This window comes from Heptranchias perlo, chromosome 2 (assembly GCF_035084215.1).
Source record: "Heptranchias perlo isolate sHepPer1 chromosome 2, sHepPer1.hap1, whole genome shotgun sequence".
Taxonomy (NCBI): domain Eukaryota; kingdom Metazoa; phylum Chordata; class Chondrichthyes; order Hexanchiformes; family Hexanchidae; genus Heptranchias; species Heptranchias perlo.
Window position 1 is genome coordinate 105012358 of NC_090326.1, and position 23311 is coordinate 105035668.

Sequence of the window (23311 nt, forward strand, 5' to 3'; positions counted from 1 at the left end):
CTACTACCGATGTTAGGCTAACCGGTCTGTAGTTCCCTGTTTTCTCTCTCCCTTTTTTTAAATAGTGGGGTTACATTTGCCAACTTCCAAACTGCAGGAACTGTTCCATAATCTATAGAATTTTGGAAGATGACAACTAATGCATCCGCTAATTCCATGGCTACCTCTTTTAGTACACTGGAATGCAGAGAATCAGGCCCTGGGGATTTATCGGTTTTCAGTCCCATTAATTTCTCCAGCACTTTTTTTTACCAATACTAATTTCCTTTAATTCCTCCTTCTCACTAGTCCCTTGGTTCCCTAGCATTTCTGGGAAGTTATTTGTGTCTTCTTCTGTGAAGACAGACCCAAAGTGTTTGTTTTATTGCTCTGCCATTTCCTTGTTCCCCATTATAAATTCACCCGTTTCTGACTGTAAGGGACCTATGTTTGTCTTCACTAATCTTTTTCTTTTTACATAGTTGTAGAAGCTTTTACAATCCACTTTTATGTTCCTTGCAAGTTTACTCTCATTCTCTATTTTTCCACTCTTAATCAATCTCTTGGTCCTTTTTTGCTGAATTCTAAACTGCTCCAAATCCTCAGGCGTGTTACTTTTTCTGGCAATTTTATATGACTCCTCTTTGGATTTAACACTATCCTTAATTTCTTTTGTTAGCCATGGTTGGGATGCTTTTCCTTTTGTGTTTTTGCGCCAGAAAGGAATGTATAATTGTTGCAATTCATGCATTTGTTCCTTAAACATTAGCCATTGCCTATCCACCATCATGCCTTTTAATGAAACTTCCCAATCTATCATAGCCAACTCACTCCTCATACCTTCGTAGTTTCCTTTGTTTAGATTTAGGACCCTAGTTTCGGATTGGACTATTTTACTTTCCATCTTAATTAAGAATTCTATCATGTCATGGTCACTCTTCCCTGAAGGACCCTGCACAACAAAATTATTAATTAACCCCTTCTCATTGCACAATACCCAATTGTTTAGCCTGTTCCGTGGTTGGCTCCTCAACATACTGGTCTAAAAAAAATCTCGTACACACTCCAGGAATTCATCCTCCTCAACATTATTGCTAATTTGGTTTGGCCAGTCGAGATGTAGATTAAAGTCAGCCATGATTACTGTAGTACCCTTGTTACATGCATCTCTAACTTCCTGTTTGATCCCATCCCCGACATTACCACTACTGATTGGAGGCCTATAGACAACTCCCAGCAGTATTTTCTGCCCCTTGGTGTTTCTTAACTCCATGCAGACTGATTCTACATCTTGCTTTTCTGAGCCAATATCCTTTTCACTATTGCTCTGATTTCATCCTTTACAATCAACGCCATCCCACCTCCTTTTTCGTTTTTGCCTGTCCTTCCTAAATATCGAATACGCTTGGATATTCAGCTTCCAGCCTTGGTCACCCTGCAGCCATGTCTCTGTAATTACAATTATATCGTATCCGTTTACATCTATTTGCGCTGTTCATTTGTCTACCTTATTACGAATGTTTCGTGCATTCAGATACAGTGCCTTTAGATCTGTCTTTTTAACATTTTTAGACATCTTACCATTTTTTTTGTGCTGTGGCCCTATTTGTCTTGTTACAACTTTTTCTTACTCGGACCCTATTTAGTGCACTCTTTTTTTGTTTGTACGCTCTGTCCCTTCCTGACACAATCTGGTTATCCTTACCCCATTGAATTTCCTGCACTGCTTCTTTGTCTTTTTTCTCTTTAGCATTCTAGATTTCTCTCTACCGGGACACCCCCCCCAATTTAGTGTAATGCCCTACCTACCACCCTAGTTATTCAATTCGCTAGAACTCTGGTCCCAGCATGGTTCAGGTGTCGTCCGTCCCAAAGGAACAGCTCTCTCTTTCCCCAGTACTGGTGCCAGTGCCCCATGAATCGAAACCCACTTCTCTCATACCAATCTTTGAGCCACACATTCATCGCTCTGATCATATTTACCCAATGCCAATTTGTTCATGGCTCAGGTAATAATGCAGCAATTATTACCTTTGTGGTTCTGCTTTTTAATTTAGTCCCTAGATGCTCAAACTCTCTCAGCAGAACCTTTTTCTTAGTCCTACCTATGTCGTTGGTACCTACGTGGACCACGGCAACTGGATCCTTCCCCTCCCACTCCAAGTTCTTCTCCAGCCCGGAGGAGATGTCCTTAACCCTGGCACCGGGTAGGCAACATAGCTGCTTTTTTCAAAAAATATACTTTATTCATAAAATTTGTAGCAAAAACATACAATACATTTGTCATATCACATTCCAATCGTACACAATACAGATTATACAATTTGCAGGTTAAATCAAGTTCAGTTCAATGAACACATTGTACATAATTACAGTTCATGACACTCTGGGATGTCTCATTGCATTATACTCAATACAGATTATTGATTACAGATTCATTACAGATACATTACAGATTCATTCAGGTACATTACAGCAATTTGAATTTTACATTCTGCCCGGGGGGTTTCCCTGATTGCAACCCCTCGGTATACAATGGTGGGAAGGCTCTAAATGGTTGCCTTTCCCCACAGAGCCTTTGTGGAGGCTGCACCAAGCTTCAGTGCGTCTCCGAGCACGTAGTCCTGGACCTTGGAATGTGCCAGTCTGCAACACTCGGTCGAGGACAGCTCCATGCACTGGAAGACCAGCAGGTTTCGGGCAGACCAAAGGGCATCTTTCACCGAGTTGATGGTCTTCCAGCAGCAGTTGATGTCTGTCTCTGTGCATCCCCGGGAACAGCCCATAGAGCACAGAGTCCTGTGTTACGGAGCTGCTCGGGACGAACCTGGACAGATACCACTGCATCTCTCTCCAGACTTCTTTGCAAATCCGGGACCCATGCTCCTGGCTGCAGAGAACAGTGTCTATCCCCTTAACTATACTGTCGCCTACTACAACCACCTTCCTTTTAACTTGTGGTAGCGCAGTCCACATTGTTACCACTCTTCCGATAAAGAAGTTTCTCTTGCAGTCTCTATTGGATTTATTAGCGACTATTTTATATTTATGACCTCCAGTTTCAGACTCCCCCACAAGTGGAAACATTTTCTCTACGTCTACCCTATCAAACCTTTCATTATTTTAAAGACCTCTATCAGGTCACCCCTTAGCCCCCTCTTTTCTAGAGAAAAGAGTCCCAGCCTTGGTGGTCTTTGAAAGAGTGGGTAACACTGCTGTGTTGGAGCTTTATGGAGGCTCCAACACAAAAAAACTGCTACAAACTAGCAGCTTTGAAAAGAGCCATAAATAAGTGGACACGTAGCAGCACTATGGCAGGCTGAGAGAGAATCACATTTGAAGCCAGAGAAGACTCCTTAATTAAAAAGCATATGGGGTTGGCATAGTTTTAATTACATGTTTTTAAAAAAGTGTTTTTCTGTACAGAATGGGAAGTCTTGTCCAGGTAAAGCGAGAGCTTAACCAATTACAACTAAGAACAAGAGGCATTCTTGTTTCTGAGACATTAAAAGTAAATGTATTCTCCACCTCAATATTGCATAAATCCTATTAGTATGATTAAATATTTGTGTCTATGCATTTTTAGCCAAAAGTTTGTAAATTCCTAGTTAATAGACTTTTAGACTTCATTTTAATTTTAAAGGCTTTTCTGCAACTAATTTCATCGTTGCATAGGAGCTGGGTGTTGAATTTTACGGAAAAACTGGACAGCACATGTTGCCTGGCAGGCTGAATTCTTCATTTTAAACTGCCTCTTTCACTTGTGAGTGACAGTCAAAGTAATCGATGAACAAGATTGTTGCAGCTTTTGGTGGAAAATTGGACAACAAATCTGGTTTATTCGCGATACGAAAAAGGAGCAGAGACCGTTGAGGTTGTTTCCTGCAAAAGCATCCAGATTGATAGCTGGAATGTGAGCGGATCTCCAAACCCCACTGCTGGATGGAGAACAGGGACACAGCTTCACTGGCTACTTTAGTGAAGGAGTATGTTTTTTTTTAAAGTATGCAGTCTATTAGCAAGAGACAAGGCACAGGAAAAATTATTTATATTAACCTCATGCTCTTCCCCTTGAGAAAGTAAGTACTGTCTAACTGAATATCTCGTGAAGGGGTAGTTTGCTCCTGTTTCATTGTTTCTAAGTGATTGGTAGGAGGATTCAGGCTGCCTTCTCCCTCTCTATTATAAAAATAGTACAAAGTGGTCATTCTAATTTTAGCAAATGTAGTGTTGTTTGCTAGAATTGCTGTAATTATTTGAAATTATAAGTTTGGCAGTGATTGTGATTATCTCAATTGCCAGTATGTGTAAGCTGCCTGCCCAGTTCTCCAGAAGCACTGTTGGGAAATTTGGCTCATAGTGATTGTCGTCAACAACTAAAATTTATAATTTTAGACTTGTAATCCTCGGAATGATTTATCCGATTGGTGCAGCGTGGTTGGTTATACTGGAATTGGATTGATTGGGTTTGTTTATAAACTGGATTGCATAGTGATTTTTCAGTTGTGTTTGAGGTAACACTAATGGGATTAGGGTTTCTGTGAATGAAGAATTTGTCTTACGGGCACATTTTGTTTCAACCCAACATCCTCAGCCAGTGGAATAGTATGATCATGTTTTGTGCTAGTGATCTTCCACTTGGACTGTTAACCTATTTCAGTCTTATGAAGATGCCTGGGTCAAGACTAGATGCTTCCACACAGGACCAGCCTATATTTAGACCTGGTCCAGTCATTGATCCTCCTTTTTACTGCCACCCGATATACCATATTAGAGCAGCATTACATCTTTAAGAATCGGTGGTTCAATTATTCTTTTAATTAAACAGAAGCAATCTTCTTGGGGGTTTGGCCTACATTACAGTGCATAGTGTGCCATTGTTCCAGCTCTGACTGAGCTCCCTCTTTAATTCCTCTGCCCTGCTGTGCATTTTTTATACTATTTGTTTTATCAACAATGCTGTTAATAGTTGCTGGAGAATACTCAGTACATCATGAAAAGCTTTTGGAGAATCAAATATTTGAGGGGTTGGCAAAAAAGGATGTAGTGATTTTGTTTGCCAATTTTTTGTGCTTTTAGGGAAAAGTGTATGAATATTCTATTTACTACTGTGTTACCTCAATTTAACTGGAAAATCAGTAATGTATGTTTTTAGAGTCTTAATTCATTTTCTTATTGTTTCACACTCAGGCACACTATTTAAACAAAATGATGGAAAACAGTGAAATCCAATTAAATCAGTGACCACAGGGATTTGCTTATTAATTCAGTTTCATAAAATCTCATTTTAATACAGTGTTATTTGAATCCATGCAGAGCAGATGGGACTCATTTCCTGATATTTGAGCTGTTCTTAACTTCAGCCAGAGCTGAAGGTCTGGATTTCATTAAAAAGACCCCCTGAAGGCATCTTTTCAAATTCCAGAAATAATAACGTTTTTGCTTATAAGGGTAAATTCTTCAATGCAGTAATTCTTGTGAATAAAGGGCATAACATGAAAGAAGTAGTTACAGGTGACATTGACCATCATTAGGTATATGCAATATTTATACAGGTAGTGTACATCAACTTCGTGCACTATATTGGATGACGTGTCTTTGGTAAAACAAAATCACTTTGATCTCATACGGAGCTATTTTGGACTGTCTCTTTGCTCAGTTTAATTGTTGATTTATGGGTGTTTTAAGCAGTGTATTTGTTTCTGAAATAATTACTACCCCATATGTCTTTAAATGCATGTCATCTTTTTTGGTATAGATCATTTGTGAAGAGTTTAATATTTCTTGGCTGATTGGATGAATTATATTGAGAAGCTTCCAACTTTTTTTTAAACTTTGTTTCTGGCTGTCGTACCCAGATCCAGAAACCCTCCCACTAGAGTAGGAAGGCTTCATTTCCTTAGTGGAGTCAAAGGCATGCGACATATCCCTTGCTTTTTCCATTGTGAGGGACAATCTGGTCAGTTTATGTTGATTGGAGGTAGACATCGCATTAATCGTACTTGATCTGTTTGTTGTCATCTGTTCTGGTTACCGAGTAAAGGTCAAGTATAGCCAGGTTCCAAAAGATTTAGCTTCTTGTCTAAAAATATTGTAGATTAACCTGAAACATCTTGCAGGAAAGTGCCACGAAGAGCTCACTGTAAGCAAAGAGCAATTAAGCCATTCTCATGGGCTGCACAGTGAGCTTGGCTTGCCTTGAGGATGATATTTGTCATGTGCCACTGGATCATCAGAGCCAAGTACAAGGAAAGAAAGGTCTTATGGAAAAGGTAGTGTGAGTTATGACATTTTCAAAATGTAACAATACTGTTATCCTTTCTTAATATCTGCTCGGATCAATCGTAACTAGTTTGTCTAGAATAAGATTCTAATGTTTTCAAATCATCGGAATCCATTTCAATTTTGCTTCGTTCAGGATTGTTTTCTTTTTGATTTGACCGCATTGAAATATGTAACAGATAATTGAAAAGGATTTGCTGGAGCAGTGCAGTGATCGGTGTTCAGTGGAAGTCTTCACCCACGAGAGCAGAGTTCAAATAGTTTATAAATTTCTTATGGATATCCCTGGACTTTCTGTAATTGTTTCTAATTCCTCTCCAGCGATGTGTTACTTTATTATTTGTCTTGTATGTTTAAATTGATAATTCATTTTAAAAGCAGTTTTTCAAGAAGTGAAAGATAGTTGTGAAATGTGTGTAAAAGGTTAAAAAAAGTTGTGGAAATAAGAAGTAACGTGGGGAACGTGAAGCAAAATACTATTCTGGTTTGCAGCTCGTAAAGTTAATAAGCCCGCCTTTTTAATGTGCTGGCCCCAGACTTCAATCAGTGGATATTCTGAGCAAGAAAAACTCTTCTTATGATCATTTATGATACAAAGATAGTTACGAAAAAATTTCATGAAATTCATTTTGTTAAATTCAATGGTAACATGTTTGATGAATTGCTCTACTTAAGCAATTTGAGGTTCAATTTGTTGAATGTTTTTTTCCTCCTTTTGCCAACCACAACAGCATATCAAGTATTTTATTAAAGAGGGAGAAAACCAGAGGTCGCCATCAAATGTCATGGCCAATAATTATGTGTAATATAATCAGAGTCAATACTAACTGGAATCTACAATGTTTTATGACTTTTTTATATAAATTCCTACGCTGTAGTTTACGAAGGCAATACATGGACAGAAAGATCAGAGGTTGTCAAGATAGCAATATGTAATGGCAGGAACATTGAGAATGGACAACTTTAAGAAAAAAATGGAATAAAACATTAATTTATTCTATGCATAATGTTTTGATCATGTATAATGACAGAAAAAACACTTTTTGATTCTACTGTCGGGTTCGTCCAATGATTCAATAGGTAAATGAGCCATAAAAAACAGGAAAGTCCTGGTTTACAGTCTGGTTTGTGTTGTTAACTGTTGGCAACTATGATTTAGATTCAGTGTATCCAGGCTATAAGGGGGGAGAAAAATCAAATTGCATTTCTCTCCCGATCACTATTTAGTGAATCCTGTTGGAAAGTAGTGGTGTGGCTGTTTGGCAAGGGCAGGGCTCGGCTTTGGCCCTCCACTGTCAAATCTCATCATTAAAATTCTGGCAGTACCTTGATTTTAAAACTCTCATCCTTGTGTTCAAATTCTTCCATGGCCTTGCATCTCCTTATCTCTAACCTCCTCCAGTCCTACAACCCCTGAGATCTCTGCACTCCTCCGATTCTGACCTCTTGCGCTTCCCCGATTTTCATTGCTCCACCATTGGTGGCCGTGCTTTCAGCTGCCTGGGCCTCTAAGCTCTGGAATTCCCTTCCTAAACTTCTCTGCCTCTCTACCTCTCTCTCCTTTTTAAGTCGCTCCTTAAAACCTACCTCTTCGACCAAACTTTCGGTCACCTAATATCCTTTGTGACTCGGTGTCAAATTTTGCTCCAGTGAAAGCGCCTTGGGACATTTTTACTACATTTAAAGGTGCTACATAAATGCAACTTTTTGTTGTCTGGGCTTTCACATGACCATTGGTCACTTGGATGATGTTTAGAAGGCTTCCAACAGATGTGAATTCATACATGAACTTTCACAAGAGGAAGGAAGAAAACGCGAGGAAAATAAATGCCAATGTAAGTTTGCTGAAATTTTGGATGCAGCTCTCTATGGTTATGTAGGTAGATGCTCTGTGTTGTTCAGCACCAAGATTTTTAAACAATTCTAGATGCCTTTTTAGTGCTGACTTAACTGATCCTACTCAGAGCAACAACAGAGGTGCACAATCTGCTTCAGTGGGTGTGGAATGGAAAAATATCACTCTCGATCAGCACAGATTTGGGCTCAGGACCCACATTCAGATACGCTGTTAACACTCATTGTTCAGGTTCTCACGTGATAACGAATACTTGAGCAATGTACCTAAGTGTTGCTACATCCTGTAGAACTGTACACCAGCACGTCACTTCCTTTAAGTGAGGTGTGGAAAAGGGAGTAAAATAGGAGGAAAAAGAAAACCTTGATATTTATTTCTACAGCAAAAATATACTGAAAAACAGTTCTGTCAAACAAAGTGTTTTAGATTATGGGTTATTAGATAGTTTGCAAATTTAAAGAGACAAAAGCAATTGAATGATTTATCAGAAGACATCCTTAGTAGATGTCACATGGATGTTATAAAACATTATAAAACATCTACATTATACATTTCTAGATCAGTTGGAACAAGTATGTTCAATGAACTTTTGTTGCTTGTCATGTTCTATGACCATCAACCTAAACCAACTTTGTGATTTCCTGGACTTTAAAAAGGCAGATAAAAACAAAACGTGTAATGTCATACACAGCTTCTGCAGCAAGTTTTCTGTTACCTGGCTATGAGCAGGACTTCAGATGTGCGTGATTTCAGGGGTTATATTTCAAACATTCTTTGTGCAGTGTGTCAGCTGGAAATTCGAGATACTGCTCGTAATGTGGGATTCTGGCATTCCATGAATCCTTTGAGAAAGGCAGCATGTAGGCATCCTACCATTTTCCATATGTATTTTTTTTTTCTGCTAGTCTTCCTTTTCAAAATTTACTATTTAACGGTTTCTGAATCAGCAACAGACACAGCAGACGTTTTCTCCGAAGGCAGAGTCTATTTCATAAATTCTAAGAGTTGGCTGGTCCTGATTTAGTTAAAATTTTATAAATTTAAATTGAATTTGGAATTATTTGTGACATTTGATCGAAAAATCATCTCTAATAAGTACTTCGGAGTTTTTATATCCAGACCTGAAGTTTGTAAAAGTAATAGTTTCGACAGGGTGCTGTAACTGAAACATTTGTGTAAGTTCTTTTCAGTTTTGGAACACTGGACCTGAATTTATGATGTCTTTGCAGTGTTATTAATATATTTTTTTCAGAGATTGACATAGAATATTTGTCAGATTATATGGAAAATTAAATTAGTGTTAATTTATGACTATGCATACAATTATCATTTTGGCATGTTTGAAGAGTAATAAATCTATAATTTCATGAAGTAAAACATAGTTTTGGAAAAGCTCCTCACTGTTTAATGGGAATTTGTACCTATTCCAGCACCAAAATATGCAAGATATGATACTGCAGCTGACCCATATTATAAGCTAATTCGCATAAACCACAAGTACGAGTCTGCACTCTTAGGGAAATGTGTAATCAATTCAGTTAACTGGCCTGCAGCTCAGTCACTGGACAGTCTGTACAGGGATTAAACTGGTGCTTCTAAAAATATGTGTGTTTAGTGGCTCATATCCAAGTAAAGGAGAATAAGAGGGGTCCATCAATCCACAGTAGAATTGACCTGTACTGGCTCATTTGGCTTGGCAGTATTATGGTGTTTAAAATGTCAATTTGAAATAGCAATATGTATATATGCTATCAGGCTACTTTCAATATCTTCATTGGTATTTGGTAATTGCATTAAAAAAAATTTGTGCTGTGCTCCAGGGACAAGTCACTTCAATTTTGAGGCACCATATTGGTATCCCCCATTATCCTGGTTTAAATTTAACCCCTTCACAGCATCCATAAGCACTTCTGTACAAACAGTTAAAAAAAATTATTCAATTATCGTGAAATAAATTGTAGAGTTAAAGACAGTAATCAAATTGTCTTGTTTTTAATTCTATATATTATCTACCATTCAAAAAGATGCAGAAAGACCATTACTTGAACAGCATTGGGCAGAAAAGTGTCTTTTGAAATCCACTAAAGTATTCAGAAAGTCACTAATTGTATTGAGGCATCCGGATTGTGAGATTCTTAAGGGTTGACAGCAAAAGTCAAGTTAGGTTGACCTTTGACCCACACCTGCTTTTAATTAGAGGTTTTCCTCTTTTAAAAGCTTTAAAAACCCTTGACATAAAGACAAAATATATCCTTTGGCTAAGAGATTAAAAAACAATTTCCTTTGAAAATGGTGTTTATTAAATCATTTAGCATCTGTGGAATCCTGTTGTAAAATGACTCCCCAATTGCTGTGATGCACTTTATTTGCTTTGTTCACAAACTAACCACATTCCCCGAGATTCCTTTTACAGGTTAGCTTCACAGTTTGCCAATAGCATTAGTCATCAGCAATCTATTATAAAGGCCATTTAGTTGATAATTTAATTCTTTAAGTAGTATGGCATTTTATGTTGAAATAATATTTGTTACCTTATCTATCTCTTGTTCTTGAATTGTTGGTTCATACCAAATTTTATTCAGGTTAAAATGTTAACTCTGTCATCCTTACCTAACTGAATAAATAGGAGCTCAAGAAATACTGTGTCTGGTGGTTTGAGAGTTAATGGTTGTGTAAAAATGTATTTTGTAAAACTGTTGATCTCTTTCTCCCCCCCCACCCCCCCACCCCGGTACTTTATGTACATTTACTATAACTTTATTTTGGTAAGATTTTCTGGAACAGTGTTGGGAACCATGAAAATCATATACTGAAGAAGACTTTGCAAGATGTTCGTGCACTAGTCGATATTCCTAATGAATAACCATCATTACATAATTGTTAAAGCAGTGCTACTCAATCAATAACAACATTTTAAAACTGCAACAAACTTTGAATTTACTGAGCGATCTCATGTAGCATTACTCACATGCAGTCCTGGACCTGGAGCACAGTTTCTGATTATTACCACAATCCTGCTATGAATGATGCATGACAGTGTCCCTCCTTCCTTATCAAAACATCTATCCCAGCTAGGACTTGCCATCCAGGAAGTCACTTTGCTGAGACTTGCCTTCAGACTTTGCTTTTCCAGTGGTGGGTCATGCAGTCTTGTTTTGCAGTTGCTGGCCACCCTTGCATCACATATTTTAATAAGATATAAGTTTTGGCTAAAAAATGCACATTATAAGTACAACTTCAAAGAAATATTTCTTTTTAAAAAATCTAAAAACGAATGAATATGATTGTGGTCATCTTCTGAGTAGAATGCTGATTTTATTTTGAAGTTGAGCTCCATATTTAAATTCTCTTTCAAGCAATCTATATATTGAAAATCTTGCACATGTGTGCAGTTCCTATTCAACTATCTGTTAAGATTTTTGGTCCCAATTTTAAGTCAATATTTAATATTAAAACTGCCTATGTAAACATTTAGATTGGAATTCCTGACAACAATTGCCCATAGGGGGCGCTGTTGAGCATGCTCCTGAAATAACACACTCAGCTTGGTTTTCAACTTGTGTATCAACAAAAATTAATCAATTGACTGTGGGCAACAACATGTGAAATTTACTCATAAAAAAACTAAAAATGACCATAATAGCTGCCAGTCACAAAGTATAAAAGACACTAAATAACCAAGCAACATGCCTGTTGATAATTTCACTGACTGCTGTGGGGATTTATCACAGTGCCCTTCCCTCACACAATAACATGAACAACAATACATAGCAACAAAAACATCGAAATAGTTTGGTGGAATTGGGGTTTAAAACTTGTATGATGAAATTCAGTTGTCAAAATATGAACAATAAATGGAATCGACAATAAATAGAATCTGCAATGGTGATTGAACATTTGGTGTCAACTCTTCCCCCGCCCCCCCCCCCCCCCCCCCCCCCGCCTAATATCTCCTTCTTTAGCACAGCATCCATTTTTTGTATTAGACCTCTGTGAAGTGCCCTTGGGATATTTTTCTAAGTTAAAGGTGCTATATAATTGCAAGTTATTGTGTTTGACATACTACAGAGAAAACTCTTCTCTTGCTCCTTGTCACATTTCAGGATTTTTGACCATTTGTCCCCAGAGAGGACTTGGATTGCATTTAAATATTGGGTTCTTAAAGCAATGTATATTCATGCAAGTTTTTTTTAAACAAGCACCAAGACAAAAAGATGGTTAAAATGCTGATGGAATCGGCATTGAAGTTGTTTCCCCAAAGACTGTTAGCAATACGCAGTCCATTATCCCATCTTGGCAATCAATAAACACCTGACACTCATCGTGTTGGATTATCCCTGATACTGGCTGTTCTGAAGAGGTTGGCATAGCTTCCCCTCAGGTTGTGAACACAGAGATAAAAACAGAGATAGAAACACTCTGACAGCCAGGGTTTGAAAAAATTTGGGAGGGCATGCTTTCATCCGTCTTACAATGCAGGAGGGCAGTTAGAAGTTAATTTGTTTAGGTCAAGCAAGATGACCCACTGATGTGGGGAAATGTGGTATGTTCATTATTTTGTATTGTTATGTAAAGAAAAATTGTATTGATTGAACTAAGTGAGTTTTGTCTGTTCACTTGCTGTGAAATAAAGTAACTTAATAATTTGTATCTCGCTTCATCTTACCAAATCCACCTTCAAAAAAGATTGAAGTGGCACATATAGGGGCACATGCAAAAGACACAAAAGTTCAGATCACAAGGCGATACACTGTTACACTCCTATATTATTGTACAGTTAGACAGTGGGCAATACAGGCACACTCCGAAATGTAAGATGCTCAGGCTGCTTCTGTGAGTGACTAGCAACATTATACCCTAGAGAATAACTAAGGCAAGGCCCAAACTTGTAATACTTTGGAACAGCTCAAATCCATTATAACTTGACTCAGTAAGGTTGGCTTACTGCCCACCAGAGTCTATTGTCTATTACATCAAAAGATGTTGTCCTCTACAAGATCATGATTGCACTACAAATTGCGCATTCCTAAGCTTTCAACGATGATAATAGCCTTGTGTTGTGTATAAACTAAAGGGAAATACTTCAGCTGAATCAAAATAGCATCTATTTGCTCAGGTTTTGTGTGATCTGCTACCATATTTGCTATAGTGGTGAATTAAATCCTCAAGAATGCACTTGACAAAAGTTTCTAGGTATCACATGGAATATAGATAGAATGACTAAGAATCATAGACTATACAGTTGACAATGTACTTCTGTTAAGAGGTTGAAAGGAATTACAGGAAGCTTCTGATAACATCAATTGCACCTCTAAAAACGTTGGTCCATCACTGAGGAGTCTGAAACCATGAAATAAAGAAAAATACCACCCCTACCAGAATGGAATAGTACTAAGGAATGTTAATCACTTCACATATCTAGGTAGTACTCTGATTATAGTGGAAGACACAAAGTCTAGATTCATATGACTAAAGCTAATAATCACTTCAGAAATTGTAACAACATTTAAATGAATAAGCATTCTGGTGTTCATGTTAAAATGCAGTTTAAAAACTGCAGTATCTGCAACATAGACTGTGGGGCTATAGGAAAGAGGAAAATACTTTTAGAAGCTTTCTATCACAATTCCTCGCAGTAAAGTTATCCAAGTTTAAATAGAATGACAGCATGCCACAGTGCATCTCCTAAGGATTGGAAAATGGCTAAAGTAAGCCCATTATTCAAAAATTGAGTCCTGGAGCAAACCTAAAAACTGTAGACTAATTAGTTTAACGTCATTTCTGGAAATTGTTCAAAATGATTTTGGTAGATCGAGTGGGTGAACACTTGGAAAAGTGTAACTAGTTAATGAACAGCTAGCATTGAGTCAGGAAAGGGAGGCCATGTTTAATTGCCTTGGGGGTGGGGAGGAAGGCATCTGAAGATATTATTAACCTTGTGGACAAGGGAAATGCATTTAATGTGGATTTTCAGAAAGCTTTTGGCGGTTGCAAAATTGAAGGCTAAGGTGAGAAGTCATTGAGTTGAAAAACCTTAATAGGAAAAAGAGAGAGGCTAAGGTTTTTTTTCAGGTTGGAATCAGGATAAGTGGCTTTGTCAATAGTTGGATTTGGGAGCCTTCCTATTATTTTAGCAAATCTCCCATGGCATTTCTTATGGTGAGTTGGAGGATACACTGTTTTATAATAACAGAAGTGTTATATCATGTAACCCACAATGCTTTATTATACAATATAGTTTACATTAACAGTATTCTATATTCGCTGCTCACAATGCGGTCTCCTCTACATTGGGGAGTCCAAACGCAGATTGGTTGATCGCTTTGCTGAACACCTGCGCTCAGTCCGCAAGCGTGACCCTGACCTGCCGGTCGCTTGCCATTTTAATTCCCCTTCCCATTCCCACTCTGACCTCTCTGCCCTCGGCGTCTTACACTGTTCCAAATGAAGCTCAATGGAAGCTTGAGGAACAGCACCTCATCTTTCGATTCGGTATTTTGCAACCTTCTGGACTCATTGTTGATTACAATAACTTCAGATCATAATCACTGCTCCCATTTTTTCAGACAGCAGGTGCTGGTAATGGTTCTGATGTTGCCATTTCCAGCTCCTCTAGACCCATCTCAAGTTTCTTAACTTGCCCCATTACCACCCTCCTTGTCTTGCACCATTATCCCTTTGTCATTTAATCTCTACTGCTCTCCACCCTATCAGAGACCTACCCTTTTGTTCTTTTCATCTCCCCCTCCCCACCCCTTCCTCGCCCCTTTCCCTGGCTCTGTACTTGCTTAAAAATTGTTTAATCTTCAAAGTTCTGATAAAGGGTCATTAACCTGAAACGTTAACTCTGTTTCTTCCTCCACAGATGCTGCCTGACTTGCTGAGTATTTCCAGCATTTTCTGTTTCTATTACATCAATGGTGTTGCTCACAGGGAAAAAGTAATTGTCTCTTCCTTGAGTGCATGATCTATGTTGACACTCCATGCAGTAGTGAGGAAGTGCTACATTGTTGAAGGTATCATACTTTGGAGGATATGTTAAAGCAAAGTTTTAACTTCCTGTTCTGGTGGTTCAGGTGGACTCTAAAGATCCCATGGTACAATGTGAAAAAGAGCATGTAGCACTCCTGGAGTCCTGGCCTACTTTACTCCCTCAACCAATACCAAAAAATTATATTAACTGGTCATTCATCTTACTGCTGTTTCTGGAACATCACTGGCATGAATCGCTGCCATGTTTACCTACATAACAAGAACTACTGGACTTAACAAGAATTACTGGACTTCACAATTAAAATAAGGGTTTTTTTTTAAGAGGTTTCATTTTGATAAGCGGCTATATAAATGTGCATCAGTCTCTCTGTTACTCTTTCTTGGGCTTATTTTCTCCTCAGTAATTTTTCCTGTTTCACTCCCTTGTCATTCTGTTCCATTCTCTTTTTTTTCCCTCCCCGTGACTGGTGCGCACCTTCTTTCACTGTGGTGTCCGAATCTCTCTGCTTTTCATTTCTACCACACTTGTTGTAAGTTTCTTCATCTCTCCACTTTATCTCTCCCAGTGACTGTATGGGCCTCAAACATGTCTCTTTTGCAGGTGTACTCCGTTTCAAAATCCTCTGTTAAAGCAGAAATGCAGCAAGATGATTGCCAACATGCAGTATGTCAGGGAATGTACCAGTAGTTGGGGGGTGTGGTAGGGGGCGTATGGATGGATGGATGGATGGATGTCCTCTTCTTTGAACTGCCTCCAACATGCACATAGGAATAGCAGTAGGCCATTCAGCCCCTCACACCTGTTCCCTTCCATGCTCATAACCAGAACTGAATATCGTACTCAAGATATGGTGTGTGTTAAGCACGACTTCCTATGATTTGTACTTTACAATTTTGGCTATATTGTTCAGCATTCTGTGTGCTGTTGTATGGTCATAGGAAATGTTGATCACCAAGTCTATTAAGATGCCTAGATCTCTTATCAACTTCATCCATAGTTATTTGAACATCATGGGCTCGATTTTACCGTCGGGTTTCCTGTGCGTTTCCAGTGGGGGGGCCCCGAAAATCCCGATATCCAGTCACGTGACCGGATCGCGCCACGATCCCGCCCACTTCCGGGTTCCCCGATGACGTGCGGGGGTGCGTGCGTGGCCCCCGCTGGTGGGAATCCCGCAGGCAATTAAAGCCAGCGGGATGCCACTTGAGTGTATTTATTTTGCTTGTTTAGGTCATTAACTGACCTGATTAAGGGACTGTGTGAGATTTTGGGGAAACATGGGACTGTTTCACACACTGGGGGAAACAGTCCTAGTTGAACTGGACGTGTTGCAGCCGTCAGCCTGTGGCAGCTGCAAAGGTCCATTTGACAGGTGCGGGGGGGCGGGGAGACCCTCACCCATTGCAGGAGGCCGCTCTGCCACTTGGGACAAAGTGTGGCCTCCACCACCCCCCCCAACCTGCACACTCACCCCGGGGTCCGGAGAGATGTGCCTACCTTGCGGACCCCCTCAGATGTACATATTGCGGATGGGGGCCGCCGTAGCTGCAGTCATGACCCCCTCGGAGGGCGAACAGCATCACCAGCCTCCCCATCCACGCCGTCCACCTCTGACATGTGGAGCTCCACAACAGAGTGCTGTGACACATCCACCTGTACAGCAGGAGGGAGGGCTACCGCAGAGAGAGATGCATCGCAGAGGGCACTACCCTCGCCACAGGCTCCACAGACCGAGGCGCAGCTCCCCGGACACCTCCGAGCAGCAGTGCACACGGAGGCGCAGATTCACTCGACATGTAGTCGTGGACATCTGCAGCCTCTTTCATGCCGAGCTGCTCCTGGCTGGCCCCAGCACCATCTGCTTACCTGTCGCTGCCAGAGTCACCACTGCCCTCCACAACTTCTCCTCCGCATCCTTCCAGGGTGCAGCCGGGTACACCGCCGATGTCTCTCAGTCGTCTGCGCGGAAGAGCCCTGCAAATACACCTGCACCTACTCTGCAGTAACACAATGGGTGGCATCAGTGGTGGGTCCTCATAGTGATACCCAGGAGCGGGCATTATTGCACACAACAGACAGGATTCGGGGAGACATGGCAGTGGTGGTGCCAATATAATGTGTGATGTTTGTTGCTCCGAAATTCAATATAGGTAACACCACAGACACCCTTGTGCATCCCCTTCATGCTCACGACACATTTGCCTTACGCTGCCTACTGCACATATGCGATGCATGCCCTGTGGCTGCAGCACAGGTGGTGGCAGGTTGAGTGAGGCTGGCCGTGAGGGAGATGCACGAGAGGGTGAGTATGGGATAGAGCCATGAGATTGTATGAGGATTGGGTTGCGTGTTAGTGGCGGGGTGAGTACTGGCGAGGTGAGTAGGTGCAGGTAAGATGAGGATGGGGTTTGAGTGGGTATGAGGGGGTGATATGACAGAGTAGTGTTGGCGGTGCCGAAGGAGATGTGGGGTGGGGGCAGTGTTGTGGCAGACGGAGTGTAGGGGAAAGACTACGTGTTCTCACTGTGGCTGACCTACTGAGGTCATTGGAGTGCCTCCTGCACTGTATGCAGGTGGCCGATATGTTGGTGGTGCAGGTGACCCCCTCTGCCACCTCGAGCCAGTCCTTGGTGGCAGAGGCAGGCCGCTTCCTCCCGCCCGCCGGGGGGAAGATCTCTGTCCTCCCCCTCCTCCTCACCCCATCTGATGATACCTGGGGTGAGGCATCATTAAACTGGGAGCAGCCTTCCCCCTGGGCTGCTCCATGCTGTAATTTGTTCCATTGGTTGCAGCATCTGTCAGTGGAGGACTGCCCCTTTAACTAGAGAGCCTCCAGCTGACAGATTTTACTGCGCATGCGCAGCCCGCCCGACGCGCAGACCAGCAGCGCGGACCCCGGAGGAGCAGGTAAGTGATTCCAATTAGTGGATTGCCTGCTACGATCGCGCGGGCAACCCACTAATTTCACCGGGCTCGGAGACAACACACCCGAAACCCAACCCGCCGGAAACCCGCAGGCCTGCTAAAATTAGGCCCCATGCATCCAGTACTTGTGATGCTCATTTTTCATCCCAGTACTTTAAGCCTGTCTGTATTAAAATTCATCTTTGTTTGTTCTATCAACTACTATGTTTTGTCCAACTCATTTTCTAGTTCCCAAGCTGCCTCATTAAATTCAGTAGTCCCACCTAGTATGGTACCATCTACAAATTTGACCAGTTTGCATTTGAGTTTCTGAATCCGACCTTGATATTAATTGGAAATGGTAGCGTTCTCCAAACTGATTCCTAAGGCGCCCCAATCAGCACTATGCACCCAACATTGGTCCTTTAATTAGTATCCATTGCTTTCTACTCATCAGCTAGATTATTATCCATTCAATTAATTATTTTGAAGTGCAGTAACTGTTATTTAGTCTTTGCTTATTGAATAATACTCTGACCTCGGCGTCAGAACGTTGTGTGTTGAAGCCCCACCCTGGGACTTAAACATTTAATCGAAGTTGACAGTCCAGTGCAGTACTGCAGGCCTCCCTCTACCTGTTCTGGTGCTCCAGATGGCCATAAAGATCCTATGGCATTTGGTGTCCTGGCCAATGATCCTCTCTCCACCAACACCACCAAGAGCAGGCTGACTAGTCATTCTTATATAGCTGTAGTATGTAGGGCCTACAGTGCCCAGCTTAGGACTTCGATAACTAATTATTTAGTCTGAGAAACTTGGGTTTGAAATGTAGAAAATGGAAAATTATGAATGAGCAAATCAGCCTTTATTCATATGTTGAGATTTGTTCCCTATAACCTGATCTAACCCTATTGCCGATCATGGTGTGAAAATTCTGCAGTATCACTTCATGCTGTTCTTGAGTGTCACTCAACCAAAATGACAGTCTTTACCTATTCTGAATGCTGTTGGAGTTTTTCCAACTTTTGTAATGCACACCTTATTTTCTGTGTGTTTAGTCTACAAAATTGATTTGTTTTCCCTGCTCATTTCTGGAGATGACTGTAGCAGAGTGGAAATCTGAAAAACCTATATACCTAAAAGAAAATATATTCTTTCTGGAATCAGTAAAATTGGAGTCATATTGCACTTTTTAATTTTGTTGCAGAAATATTACTGCTGTCCTCAAGTTTAAATGGAGTCAATTGTTGTGATAAAAGATGAAAGCAGTGTGCTGCAGATCATTCGGAGAGTTTCGTTGTACTACCACTTTTGTGTTAATTTGGAGTGATCATCAGGTATTCGTTGATGCAAAAGTGGTAGAATAACTTGGGAGGCAGGTCCTGATCTAACTCCCAAGCACTCTGAAACCCCGACAGGAGGCCACCTCGCACCTCTTGAGTTTTCAATATAACTGCGGCCAAATGTGAGGCCGCAATTGATCTCCTGAGAACTTTTAAAACTTCAAGAAATAATCTATATTATTATCAGTCAAACTTCCATTGCATTGAACCATGGTGTGTTGGAAGATTTGCCTCCAGTACCCTATCTGAAAGTCTGTTTGAAATGCTCCTTTGAGTAAAGGAATTCTTCCAGACATTAGTTCATCAGTTTGAAATGATGTCCTTTCTAAAACGTAAGTTTTTCTGCAACTGTGTACGTCGGCTCTACTTTCTCTCAAAGGACAGCTAGAACGACTCTGGTTTCCACCATGCTGAGCTCGGAGTGATCTCAGGTTTGTGACTCAGGAGGGAGGGAAGCTCTCCTTTTACCTGCTAGTGATGGAGCTGCTGGGGGGGGGGGGGTCTGATACTTTAGTTGGAGAGGGGAGTGGGAGGGCACGCTCAATGGGCGAGAAAAAAGGTTGATTTAAAAATTATGCGCTAAGTTAAATGAAGATTGAGCGGCCCTATCAAATTTGCGTCTTGAACCTGTGTGTTATTTCGGAAGGAGGCTGAGCGGTGCTGGATATCACGGCAGGACAGCAGACCTGATGCGGAGAAATAGCTATTCCAGAAGGAAAAAATAAAGGCAGCAGAACATCACTGGGAATTTCCTCAAGTTCTCTCCATCAGCCGCCGAAGGAATGATCCTGGCTAATGTGTGTAAAAGGGGGTCCTGCCAATCCTCCGGCGGAGTTAGTGGCCGATCGCCAGAGCCCCTGGGCAACATTGGAAATGTTGAGGTCGCATAAAATATAAAATCACTTTCACTTTCTTACGCGGTACAGAAGACAACATGGTGCAATCGTTTTTTTTAATCTATCTATTATTTATATCTAGGTAATATCTAATCTAATCTGCTCTGCAGCACCACCGACTAGAAACAGTCACCGTGTAATATAACATTGGAAGATCCGAAAGGCGGCACAGGCAAAATGTCAGGACAGGAAGGCAAGTCCAAGTAAAGTCTGCAGGACTGGGCACAATAAGACCAGGACGCACATGTAATTCAGCTCCCATTTTAAAGTCATACAGTCGGTCCTTCTATTTATATAATACTTGCATTTTAGATTATTATTTATATTTAAATAGCAAAATGTACAGCAATTTGGGAAGCAGAGTTGACCTGAGCATCAAAGTTTCTTTGCAGTCATTGAATGGTTACAGCACAGAAGGAGGCCAATTGGCCCGTCAAGCCCGTGCCAGCTCTCTGCAAGAGCAATTCAACTTGTCCCACTCCCCCGCCCTTTCCCCGTAGCCCTGCAAGTTTTTTCCCTTCAAGTACTCATCCAATTCCCTTTTGAAGGCCACGATTGAATCTGCCTCCACCACCCCCTCGGGCAGTGCATTCCAGATCCTAACCACTCGCTACGTAAAAAAGTTTTTCCTCACGTCACCTTTGGTTCTTTTGCCAATCACCTTTAAATTTGTGTCCTTTGGTTCTTGACCCTTCTGCCAATGGGAACAGTTTCTCTTTACTCTGTCGAGACCCTTCATGATTTTGAACATCTCTGTCAAATCTCCTCTCAATTTTCTCTGCTCGAAGGAGAACAACCCCTGCTTCTTCAGTCTATCCACGTTACTGAAGTTCTTCATCCCTGGAACCATTCTAGTAAATCTTTTCTGGACCCTCTCTAAGGCTTTCACATCCTTATTAAAATGAGGTGCCCAGAACTGAACACCATACTCCAATTGTGGCCGAACCAGTGTTTTATAAAGGTTCATTATAACTTCCTTGCTTTTGTACTCTATGCCTCTATTTATAAAGCCCAGGATCCCGTATGCTTTTTTAACCGCTTTCTTAACCTTCGACCTGCCCTGCCACCTTTAACAATTTGTGCACATATACCCCCAGATCCCTCAGTTCCTGCACCCACTTTAGAATTGTACCATTTAGTTTATATTGCCTCTCCTCGTTCTTCCTACCAAAATGTATCACTTCGGATTTCTTTGCGTTAAATTTCATCTGCCACATGTCCACCCATTCCACCAGCCTGTCTATATCCTCTTGAAGTCTATCACTATGCTCCTCACTGTTCACTATACTTCCAAGTTTTGTGTTATCTGCAAATTTTGAAATTGTGCCCTGTACACCCAAGTCCAAGTCATTAATATATATCAAGAAAAGCAGTGGTCCTAGTACTGATTCCTCGGGAATATCACTATATATCTCCGTCCAATCCAGTATAGGTGAAGGAATGTTAAGATGCGAAACTGAGTTGCTACTGTGCCACCAGTGGCAGGACTGTGTGTTTACAGTGTGACACGTTTACATAGGCAGTTTCCATTACAAATGTGGAAATAATGGTAAAAACAGTGAATGGCCCATGGTGAATCAGAAGCTTCACTAACAATAGGGGTGTTTATGTCACAGGGCATAACATCAGGGTCTTGGATTTATATTGAATAAGTCCAATTCCATTGTTTTAAATGTATTGAGATTTTTACTGCTGCTTTGGTGAATTGAATTTCACAACTCTCCATTCTGCGAATAGTGCGTCCTTTTTTTTGATATATATATATATATATACGTATACATTTACCTAATGTGTTTAATTTTTACCCTTTATTAACTGAGAATACAGAGCAAGATGGTATGCAAGATGCACCAATAGGAGGTAGATTGCTGGTATTTAGCAGCACAGGAACAGGAATAAAAATGGAAACTGCTGGAAATACTCAGTAAGTTAGGCAGCATCTGTGGAGAGAGAAATAGAGTTAACGTTACAGGTCGATTGTTCCAGTCAGAATAATCTTTATTCCTTGAAGTTTATTCTTCACATAGAGTTCTTGCCCTCCTATCCCACTGTCTGTTAGTCTAATTTTAACTGTCTCTAATTAGGAATGCTTGGATGTTTACTTTTGAAAAATTAATTGCTCTTGAGGTTCCTTTTGAAAATAATTGATTGATCTGTAATCACAGCTCAGGTAACATTCATAAGGCTGCAGTTAACCTTTTAAAAGGATTCCTTTACAGTCTTTATTCCTCTTGTTGGATTATTTGATCAAACTTAGTATATGTGTAGGTTAACTTCAATCAGTGAAAGACCATACTGAATGAGGAGAGTAGTGTAATTTTTTAAACTAAACATTATGGGGTAGAATTTCCTGTGAGGGCTTATTCGGGAAGTTACACCCGAAACTACGCCAATTTGTGCGCACATTTTGCCGACGTCTATTTATACCCAAATTTCCTACCAATCTCATTATATACGCCAGAACATAATAATGGGCGTAATAACGTAAACAAGTGAAAATCAGCTTGAGCAATCAGGGCCTGAGGAAAGTGCCGAACTCACACCATATATTCTTTCCTTAAATATACAAATTAAAGTTTCGAGCCTTCTAATTATTATTCATGCACATAAGGCACAGCGTGTTTAAGAATATACAATCGTGAAAGCTTTTAAGAACATAAGATATAGGAGCGAGGTGTAGGCCATACAGCCCCTCGAGCCTGCTCCGCCATTCAACGGGGTCATGGCTGACCTTCTACCTCAACTCCACTTTCCCACCTTATCCCCATATCCCTTGATTCCCTTAGTGTTCAAATATCCATCAATCTCCGTCTTGAATATACTCAACGACTGACCATCCACACTCCTCTGGGTAGAGAATTCCAAAGATTCACAACCCTCTGAGTGAAGAAATTCCTCCTTATCTCGGTCATAAATGGCTGACCCCTTATCTTGAGACTGTGACCTCTCGTTCTAGATTCTCCAGCCAGGGGAAACAGCTTCTCAGCATTACCCTGTCAAGCTCCTTCAGAATTTTATACATTTCAATGAGATCTCCTCTCATTCTTCTAAACTCCAG

The 23311-nt window shown here is 40.6% G+C and overlaps 1 protein-coding gene across 5 annotated transcripts in view; it reads left to right on the top strand.

Annotated features, from left to right (window-relative positions):
* The window catches only part of LOC137341956 (tensin-3-like), a 385280-nt gene that overhangs the window by 64086 nt on the left and 297883 nt on the right, over nucleotides 1-23311 (top strand). Inside the window, exon 1 of one of the 5 annotated variants that reach the window (XM_068005530.1) lies at nucleotides 6086-6251. The exons of the other annotated variants lie outside the window; for them this stretch is intronic. Within the exon in view, the coding sequence (XP_067861631.1) occupies nucleotides 6150-6251 (102 nt within the window). The 5' untranslated portion in view covers nucleotides 6086-6149. Of the gene's footprint in view, nucleotides 1-6085; nucleotides 6252-23311 lie in introns of those variants that run through there. 5 annotated transcript variants of the gene reach the window in all.